At 27.3% G+C, this 10,367-nt stretch overlaps 3 protein-coding genes across 3 annotated transcripts in view; all 3 read left to right on the top strand.

Moving 5' to 3' along the window:
• The first annotated feature begins 434 nt into the window (after nt 1–434).
• LOC115241202 (odorant receptor 4-like) lies at nt 435–3,900 on the top strand. Its single transcript, XM_029816856.1, has 7 exons — nt 435–600; nt 796–1,065; nt 1,239–1,701; nt 2,023–2,122; nt 2,292–2,417; nt 2,592–2,747; nt 3,847–3,900. The coding sequence occupies exons 1-7, from the start codon at nt 441–443 to the stop codon at nt 3,898–3,900; spliced, it is 1,329 nt and encodes a 442-aa protein (XP_029672716.1). The 5' UTR covers nt 435–440.
• An 822-nt stretch (nt 3,901–4,722) lies between these two features.
• On the top strand, nt 4,723–6,729 carry LOC115241131 (the record flags this gene model as incomplete). Its single annotated transcript, XM_029816690.1, has 5 exons — nt 4,723–4,785; nt 5,013–5,282; nt 5,450–5,918; nt 6,245–6,344; nt 6,526–6,729. Coding segments are annotated over exons 1-5 (1,074 nt in total), but the record flags the coding sequence as incomplete, so codon positions are not given.
• A 365-nt stretch (nt 6,730–7,094) lies between these two features.
• LOC115241221 (odorant receptor 22c-like) overlaps nt 7,095–10,367 on the top strand; it is a 4,760-nt gene continuing 1,487 nt past the window's right edge. Inside the window, exons 1-3 of the mRNA XM_029816876.1 lie at nt 7,095–7,558; nt 7,885–7,984; nt 8,166–8,291. Of these exons, the coding sequence (XP_029672736.1) occupies nt 7,110–7,558; nt 7,885–7,984; nt 8,166–8,291 (675 nt within the window). The 5' untranslated portion in view covers nt 7,095–7,109. The remainder of the gene's footprint in view (nt 7,559–7,884; nt 7,985–8,165; nt 8,292–10,367) is intronic.

Genomic DNA, 10,367 nt, shown 5'->3' with positions numbered 1-10,367 from the left:
TATAGAAAAAAAATAAACCCTTATTTTAAAATTTTCTGCGGCTACTATTGCATTTGATGTGTTACATCAATAAATGTTTTCTTGCAACAAACATGCGAAAAATATGTAAAGCTACTACGCGACATTCTATAGCTTTTTTATTGTACCTATCTTTTTTTCTTAGGCTAACATCCTTTGCTATAATATTCATCGCAGAAATTGTTTTTTACTACATATCATCCAATTACTTGCCACTATTTCTTTAGAGTTAATATATGTACGTGAAGCATGATATTACAAAGTATGAAAAAACTTTTAATACAATTTCGACGATATATAGGGGGACAATATATTTATTGTTTTGTTAAAAACAGAAGTCCGTAATTATTCTTATGCCTTTAAAGTTTTGTTATGAAGCAGGCACAACTGTAAGCCACTGTAAGTAGCATCTTTAATATTTAATGCATCCTTCGATGCAGCAGACAGGTCGTTGTACTCGCCTCACGAGCATGCATAATAATCATCTTATTATAGGATGGAACGAATACGATAGTCAACAACTTTTCAACATATTCGTATTAACCTCTGATATGGACATATCGGAATCTTCATGTTACAGAGGTACTAAACCGATGTTATACATCTTTCACTTATAGTACCTATATTTAGTGTCTGTAATAAGAGTTTTTAAATTAGTATTGTATTGCATTAACATGTCACATTGCAATTCTATTACTTTTTATCAAAATTTTACAATTTACACATTTGTAATTATGATATTGAAGTTTTTTATTTCATAAAAAAAAATATTTTTAGATTTCGAATGGGCGATTGAACTAAACCGTCTGACTTTAAATTGGATCGGCTTATGGCCTATCACCGATAAAGTCGGTACGAAAAGATTCGGATCTGACATTCGCATGGGTTTGATTTTCATAATGATAACATTTTTCTTTCTAATTCCTCTTGTTTGTGCGCTTATGCGAGTATGGGGCGATATGGTACTAATGATAGACAATTTACGAGTTACATTACCTATATTATCGGTTTTACTAAAATTTGTCATCATGCGATGGAAGCAATCAAGTATGTCTGAATCGATTTGATACAGAATACGTAGTTATAAATCTCATTTCTTTGTCAAATTTTATTACAGTACCTAATTTATTACTACAGTCATAACTGTAAATTAGATATAAGTTGTGTTATTTTAATTTTACATTATTTTACTATTAAAATCTTTTTTTTACATTTCCAAGTTGTTTTATCGATCATAAGCATGGTTAAAGAAGATTGGATGACATTGAAATTAGATGCAGAAAGAGATGTAATGATAAAGCGTATGGGAACTGCTCGACTGATTGTAATTTGTGTATATGTTCTGGCGATATTTGCGTTAATTATGGTTACCATTTTTCCTTATTTTGGTCTACCGTTCAGACGTCTAACAAATCTCACGGATCGAAATAAACCGTTACCGTTCCAGACATATTATTTCTACGACACAGATAAAAATCCGCAGTTCCATTTAACATATCTTACTCAAGTCATAACGGTGCTTCTGATCACGATAATTTATATGTCAGTAGATACTTTTTTTGGATTCGTGATTCTTCATATCTGCGGCCAATTAGAAAACTTTAGACGCCGGTTAGTCAATTTGGACAAAAAGTTTAACAAAGCTTTGAGAAACAACGTAATGACTCATTTACGACTTATCAGGTGTGGGTTTCGATGATAAGATAACTGAATTTTACAAGTTTAACATAACTTTTGAAGAAATTGTTTCTACCACTGTTTTTTGAATTTTATAGGTTTAGCTTATTTTTTCTAATCATACAAGGTTCATCATATATGTATATCACTATATATATAAGATGAAATTTTTTATATTATTTTCTTTAATATTAAGTAGAAAAAAATATACATGTAATTATGTACATGTGTATATAATCTTAAGCCTGAATTTTCAATATGTACTAAGTGTATAAATTTCCATTGATTTTAATATAATGACTTTTTAAATGTATTCTATATTTAAAGATATGTCAATAACGCTGAAGATATATTCACTTTAATGATGCTTGGATCGATAATATATTTTAGCATTATATTTTGTCTATCTGGATTTGCGTTGCTTGTTGTAAGTTATAGTAATATGTATTTTATTGAAAATGTAAAGAACATATTTTAAGTTTATTAATTTTTAAAATATATAGTTTGTGTATGTGCAGTATGCATTGCATGCGCTCGAATGTTATTATTATCTATTTTCTAAATTTGTTTTTATTAATTAGTGAGATGTTATCCAGGTGATTAATAATGAGAAGATAAATGCCGCGAATTTCTCACAAATATGCTACATGATAGCAGCTATCATTATTATTTTTATGCAAATGTTTTTCTATTGCTATGCCGGAGAGCTAATAATAGAACAAGTAAGTTAGAACTTTTTACACATTTACTTTTACAACCTTTTCATACATATATATATATATTTTATAGTGTATGTATATACATATATAAAAGTTAAATTTTATTAATGTTTATAAATGTAGCCGATATTGAATTAATATGAATATTTATACATTATTATCAATTTTCTTGTTAAGTGGGAAGCAGTATACCATGCTGTCTGCGATCGTGATTGGTATAAATGGGAGTTAAAACAAGCGAAAAATATTATTCTATTAATGGTACGAGTTCAGCAACCCTGCGGTATCACTGCAGGAAAGATTGTTCCATTAACGATGACCACATTTTGCAGCGTAAGATTATTAGTATTTTCTAGTATAACTAAAATCTTATGTTTTACTGTTTCTTTTTCATCTGTATCTATGTAATGAAATATAATTATCAGTTATATTTATTATTTAAACAAAAGGTGCACTGATATATATATATATATATATATATCATTGCACTTTCTTTATTTGTCAATAACACTGAAGATATATTCACTTTAATGATGCTCGGATCAATAATATACATTGGCATTATATTTTGTCTAACCGGATTTGCGTTGCTTGTTGTAAGTTTTATTAACATAGATTCTATTGAAGATATAAAAAGTGTACTTTAAGTTTATTAAATTTTAAAATATATTTATAAATATAGTTTGTGTATGTGCAGTATGCATTGCATGCGCTCGAATGTTATTATTATCTATTTTCTAAATTTGTTTTTATTAATTAGTGAGATGTTATCCAGGTGATTAATAATGAGAAGATAAATGCCGCGAATTTCTCACAAATATGCTACATGATAGCAGCTATCATTATTTTTTTTATGCAAATGTTTTTCTATTGCTATGCTGGAGAGCTAATAACAGAACAAGTAAGTTACAACTGTATACATGTATACAAAAAATGATGTACATTATTTTTCATTTTATCATCTCGTTTGGTGACCTAATTATTATTATTATATCATATGATTTAATGATTATATTATTTTATTCTTTTTCATAAGACAAAAATCAAGTAAGTGGTTGCAGCGTAAGATTATTAGTATTTTCTAGTATAACTAAAATCTTATGTTTTACTGTTTCTTTTTCATCTGTATCTATGTAATGAAATATAATTATCAGTTATATTTATTATTTAAACAAAAGGTGCACTGATATATATATATATATATATATCATTGCACTTTCTTTATTTAAATAATAATTATAATTGATAATTATATTTCATTACATAGATATAGATGAAAGAGAAACAATGACACATTAACTTTAAATTATTTAATATTGAGATATTAGAAATGTGATTACAAATATAACATGAAACCGTGGTTAATTTAAATAAAAATTTAACTTTATTGTTTCGTAAAAATACCTTTAAATAAAGATATATTTATTTTTAGCTATTAAAAACGTCAGTTGGTTATGTATCGTTTTTATCGGCAATGATGGATTAAAAGATTAAGCTGGTATTAAATAGTAGTAACACATAATAATACATAGTAATACATTAATTCGAAAAGATGAGAATATGAAGAATGAATATATTTTTTGCCAGTTAAAATTACTAATAAAAGACAATAATTACATTCGTTATAAAGAAAATAAAAGTTTACACTCGGGATATTTACCTCGATGTTTGCGTCTTTTTGTAAATTACGTTATTTTTGTTTGAAGATTACGATCATTATTGTTATATGAATAGTACGATCCAAACTACAGATTTACATATCGCATATTCCTCGTATGGAAAAAGAAAAAATTCTAAATTTGATATTTTTTCCGTCTACTGTTGCACTTAATGTGTGTTACATCAATAAATGTGTTCTTGCAACAAGCATGCGAAAAATATGTAAAGCTACTGCGCAGCATACTGTACTTTTTTATTGTATCTGTTTCTTTCTTTTCTGCTACCATTTTTTCCTTTAATACAAAAAATTGTTTTTATTACATAACATGCAATTATTTGTCACTATTTTTGAAGTTAACGCACGTACATGAAGCGTTACAAAGTGTGAAAAAATTTTTAATACAAGTTCGACGATATATAGAGATACAATATACTTCTCGTTTTATCAAAAACAGGTGTTTCTAACTATTCTTTTATTTCAAGTTTTTATGCGAAAAGTTTTGTTACGAAACAGGGAACTCTACGCGACTGGATGTAGCATCTTTAATATTTAATGCAGCTTTGACGATGCAGCCAGGTTGTTATACCTGCTTTACGAGTATGCGTAATAATTATCTTATTATAGGATGGAAAGAATACGACAGTCAACAACTTTTCAACATATTCGCATTATCCTTCGATATGGACATATCGGAATCTTCAGGTTACAGAGGTAAAAAGTGTTTGTTATTGCGATGTTATACGTTTTCCACCTATAGTACCTATGTTCAATGCTTCTAAAAAGAGTTTTTAAATTAGTATTATATTGCATTATTGTATTGTATTGCATTAACACGACACACTTCGGTTCTATCACTTTTCATGAAAATTTTACAATACACATATGCATTTGTAATTATTGTATTTAAGTTTCTTATTTCATAAAAAAAATCTTTTCAGATTTTGAATGGGCGATTGAACTAAACCGTCTGTCTTTAAATTGGATCGGCTTATGGCCTAAATCTGACGAATTCGCTCTGAAAAGATTCGGGCCTGACATTCGTGTGGGCTTTACTTTTATTATGATAACATTTTTCTCTCTAATTCCTCTTGTTTATGCGCTCACGCGAGTTTGGGGCGATATGATACTAATGATAGACAATTTACGAGTTACATTACCTATGCTGTCGGTTTTATTAAAACTTGTTATCATGCGATGGAAGCAATCAAGTATGTCTGGATCGATTTGATATAGAATAGCTACATATCTCATTTGTTCATCAAATTTTATTAGTACTTAATTTCTTACTACAATTGTAACAGTAAATTAGATGTAAGTTGTGTTTAATTATTTTACATTATTTTACTATTGATATTGCTTCTTTTATATTTTTAAGTTGTTTTATCGATCATTAACATGATTAGAGAAGATTGGATGATGTTAAAGTTAGACGCAGAAAGAGATGCAATGATAAAGCGTATGAGGACCGCTCGACTGATTGTAATTTGTGCATACATTTTGATGATATTTACGTTAATTGTGGTTACCATTCTTCCTTTATTTGGTTTACCGTTCAGACATCTAACAAATCTCACTGATCGGAACAAACCGTTACCGCTCCAGACATATTATTTCTATGACACAGATAAGAATCCTCAGTTCGAGTTAACATATCTTACTCAAATCGTAGGGGTGTTTCTGGCCATGATAATTTATACGTCAGTAGATACTTTTCTTGGATTCGTGATTCTTCATATCTGCGGTCAATTAGAAAACTTCAGACGCCGTTTAGTCAATTTGATCGTCGGCAAAGAGTTTAACAAAGCTTTGAGAAACAACGTAGTGACTCATTTACGACTTATCAGGTGTGGGTTTTGATTATGACATAACTAAATTTCACAAGTTTAACATAATTTTTGAGGAAATTATCTCTATCATCGTATTTTAAATTTTATAGGTTTTATTTTTTTCTGATCGTACATGGTTGATCACATATATATATATCACTATATATGCAAGATAAGATTTTTTTCTATTCTTTTCTTTAATTTTAAATAGAAAAAAGATTGTACATGTAATTATTACATGTATATATAATTTTAAGCGTGAATTTTTGTACGGGATGTATTATGTGTATAATTTTTCATTGGTTTTAATATAATAGCTATTTAAATATGCTCTATATTTAAAGGTATGTCAATAACACTGAAGATATATTCACTTTAATGATGCTCGGATCAATAATATACATTGGCATTATATTTTGTCTAACCGGATTTGCGTTGCTTGTTGTAAGTTTTATTAACATAGATTCTATTGAAGATATAAAAAGTGTACTTTAAGTTTATTAAATTTTAAAATATATTTATAAATATAGTTTGTGTATGTGCAGTATGCATTGTCTGCACTCGTATGTTATTATCATCTATTTTTCCTTAGTTTGTTTTTATTAATTAGTGAGATTTTATCCAGGTGATTAATAATGAGAAGATAAATGCCGTGAATGTCTCACAAATATGCTACATGACAGCAGCTATCATTATTTTTTTTATGCAAATGTTTTTTTATTGCTATGCTGGAGAGCTAATTACAGAGCAAGTGAGTTACAACTTTTTAGACGTATACATAAATATGATGTACATTATTTGTCATTTTACTAGCTGGTTCGATGATCTAATTATTAGTATTATATCATATAATTTAATTATTATATTATTTTATACATTTTCATAAGACAAAAATTAAGTATATTGTTTGTTTATTTTTATAATCTAATTTTTTTATAGAAATATAAATTATAAATACTATTATATACAGGGTGGTCCTCGTAACGGTCGCCACGATTTTTAAGGCACTTACAATAATCTGACATAAAAAAGTCATAAACTGAAATTTATCAGTTTCTAACCGGCAACAAATTGCAATAATAAAAATTGACCAAACATTTTTTTTCCATAAAAAAGCAAGGTCACCTTCAATTTTTTAAATTATTTTACATTATTTTACTATTGATATTGCTTCTTTTATATTTTTAAGTTGTTTTATCGATCATTAACATGATTAGAGAAGATTGGATGATGTTAAAGTTAGACGCAGAAAGAGATGCAATGATAAAGCGTATGAGGACCGCTCGACTGATTGTAATTTGTGCATACATTTTGATGATATTTACGTTAATTGTGGTTACCATTCTTCCTTTATTTGGTTTACCGTTCAGACATCTAACAAATCTCACTGATCGGAACAAACCGTTACCGCTCCAGACATATTATTTCTATGACACAGATAAGAATCCTCAGTTCGAGTTAACATATCTTACTCAAATCGTAGGGGTGTTTCTGGCCATGATAATTTATACGTCAGTAGATACTTTTCTTGGATTCGTGATTCTTCATATCTGCGGTCAATTAGAAAACTTCAGACGCCGTTTAGTCAATTTGATCGTCGGCAAAGAGTTTAACAAAGCTTTGAGAAACAACGTAGTGACTCATTTACGACTTATCAGGTGTGGGTTTTGATTATGACATAACTAAATTTCACAAGTTTAACATAATTTTTGAGGAAATTATCTCTATCATCGTATTTTAAATTTTATAGGTTTTATTTTTTTCTGATCGTACATGGTTGATCACATATATATATATCACTATATATGCAAGATAAGATTTTTTTCTATTCTTTTCTTTAATTTTAAATAGAAAAAAGATTGTACATGTAATTATTACATGTATATATAATTTTAAGCGTGAATTTTTGTACGGGATGTATTATGTGTATAATTTTTCATTGGTTTTAATATAATAGCTATTTAAATATGCTCTATATTTAAAGGTATGTCAATAACACTGAAGATATATTCACTTTAATGATGCTCGGATCAATAATATACATTGGCATTATATTTTGTCTAACCGGATTTGCGTTGCTTGTTGTAAGTTTTATTAACATAGATTCTATTGAAGATATAAAAAGTGTACTTTAAGTTTATTAAATTTTAAAATATATTTATAAATATAGTTTGTGTATGTGCAGTATGCATTGTCTGCACTCGTATGTTATTATCATCTATTTTTCCTTAGTTTGTTTTTATTAATTAGTGAGATTTTATCCAGGTGATTAATAATGAGAAGATAAATGCCGTGAATGTCTCACAAATATGCTACATGACAGCAGCTATCATTATTTTTTTTATGCAAATGTTTTTTTATTGCTATGCTGGAGAGCTAATTACAGAGCAAGTGAGTTACAACTTTTTAGACGTATACATAAATATGATGTACATTATTTGTCATTTTACTAGCTGGTTCGATGATCTAATTATTAGTATTATATCATATAATTTAATTATTATATTATTTTATACATTTTCATAAGACAAAAATTAAGTATATTGTTTGTTTATTTTTATAATCTAATTTTTTTATAGAAATATAAATTATAAATACTATATCAAAATATGTCAGAATAAAATATAAAATAACTCAAAAAGTATTTAATGAAAATATACTTTATTATAGTGTTTTGAAAAGCTCTCGAAATGGGCTACAAGAATATGCAACAAAAAGTAGGCAGTCCCATTTAAAAAATTGAAGGTGACCTTGCTTTTTTATGAAAAAAAAAATGTTTGGTCAGTTTTTATTATTGTAATTTGTTGTCGTTTAGAAACTGATAAATTTCTGTTTATGACTTTTTTATGTCAGATTATTGTAAGTGCCTTAAAAATCGTGGCGACCGTTACGAGGACCACCCTGTATATAAGTTAAATTTTATTTAACTTTCATTAATGTTTTTCAAAGTGGCCGATATTGTGAATTAATATGAATATTTATATATATATATATTATTATATGTGTTCTTGTTAAGTGGGAAGCAGTATACCATGCTGTGTACGATCATGAATGGTATAAATGGGAGTCAAAACAAGCGAAAAATTTTATTCTATTAATGGTACGAGTTCAGCAACCCTGCGGTATCACAGCAGGAAAGATTGTTCCATTAACGATGACTACTTTCTGCAGCGTAAGATTATTAGTTATTATTAGTTATTATTTTTTAATTTAACTAAAATCTTTTGTGTTACTGTTTTTTTTTCATCTGTATCTATTTAACGAAATGCACTACTCAAAAGAAAATAAAGAATACTTTTCATACCCTAAAAATTGGGCTATTTTCAAACCGCTGAAACTCGACAAAAAATCATCGTAGATAAAAAATTAAAAAAGCAGTTTGAAACCTTGAAGTTTCAACTTTAACGTCTTATCGTCATATCTTTATTTATCGTCATATCTTTATTCAAAAAAATTTTTTTATCTTTCTTGTTCTGTTCTTTAAAAAATAACCCAACAAAATAATTGTTTTGTTCCTTAATTATGTATTATTGACACTCTGTAGCTCGATAAAAATATTTCTCTCAAAAAATTCAGCTCAAGTTCCATAAACTACAACATTTCGCCTGCAAAATGCTTTTTTTTTAAATTTTCCTAAGATTTTTTTTGACCGAGTTACACGATTTTGAAGCTAAACCTGTATTTTCTAAAAATGAAAAAAAAGGTTTTTTAAAATTGTCGATATCACGTTACAATTAAAACTTCAAGCTTCAAAATGCTTTTTCAATTTTTTGTCTGCGATGATTTTTCGCCGAGTATCGACATTATTTCTGAAAATATAGATTTTGCTTCAAAATCGTGTAACACGGTCAAAAAAATCGTAGGAAAATTTTAAAAGAAGCATTTTGTAAACAAGATGTTGTAGTTTATGGAACTTGAGTTGAATTTATTGAGAGAAATTTTTTTATCGAGCTGCGGAGTATCAAAAATACATAATTTTAAGGAAAGAAACAATGGGTTCTTTTTTAAAGCACAGAACGGAAGATAAAAAGAAAGATAAAAAAATTTTCTAGAACCACCAATAGCACGTTAAAGTCGAAACTTTAGGTTTCAAAATGCTTTTTTAATTTTTTGTCTGTGATGATTTCTCGCCGAGTTTCAACGGTTTGAAAATAGCCCAATTTTTAAAGTATGAAAAGTGTTCCTTATTTTTTTTTAGTAGTGTATAATTATTAATTAAAATTATTATTTAAATAAAGAAAATGTATACAATGATATATCTTCCTGTACTTTTTAACAGATATTAATATAAAATACTTTTTTTCAAAATGTATTAACATTGTAACTTTAAATATTATACTAAATCTGTTAGTCAAAAAAGTATTATTTTTAATAATAAATCTTTAGGATTCAAATTTAAATTATTTAATATTTAAATATTGAAAATGTGATTACAAATATAATATGAAACTGTAGTTAATTTAATTA

This window comes from Formica exsecta, unplaced genomic scaffold, assembly GCF_003651465.1.
Source record: "Formica exsecta isolate Colony F162 unplaced genomic scaffold, ASM365146v1 scaffold47, whole genome shotgun sequence".
Lineage (NCBI taxonomy): Eukaryota > Metazoa > Arthropoda > Insecta > Hymenoptera > Formicidae > Formica > Formica exsecta.
Note: the sequence above shows the minus strand (reverse complement) of the source record. Positions and strands in the feature narration are given on the sequence as shown.

Coding starts and splice junctions, on each gene's coding strand:
- LOC115241202 (XM_029816856.1), top strand. CDS start 441: ATGCATCCTTCGATGCAGCAGACAGGTCGTTGTACTCGCCTCACGAGC. Junction 1,702..2,022: donor ACTCATTTACGACTTATCAG/GTGTGGGTTTCG, acceptor CTATATTTAAAG/ATATGTCAATAACGCTGAAG. Junction 2,748..3,846: donor CGATGACCACATTTTGCAGC/GTAAGATTATTA, acceptor ATTTATTTTTAG/CTATTAAAAACGTCAGTTGG.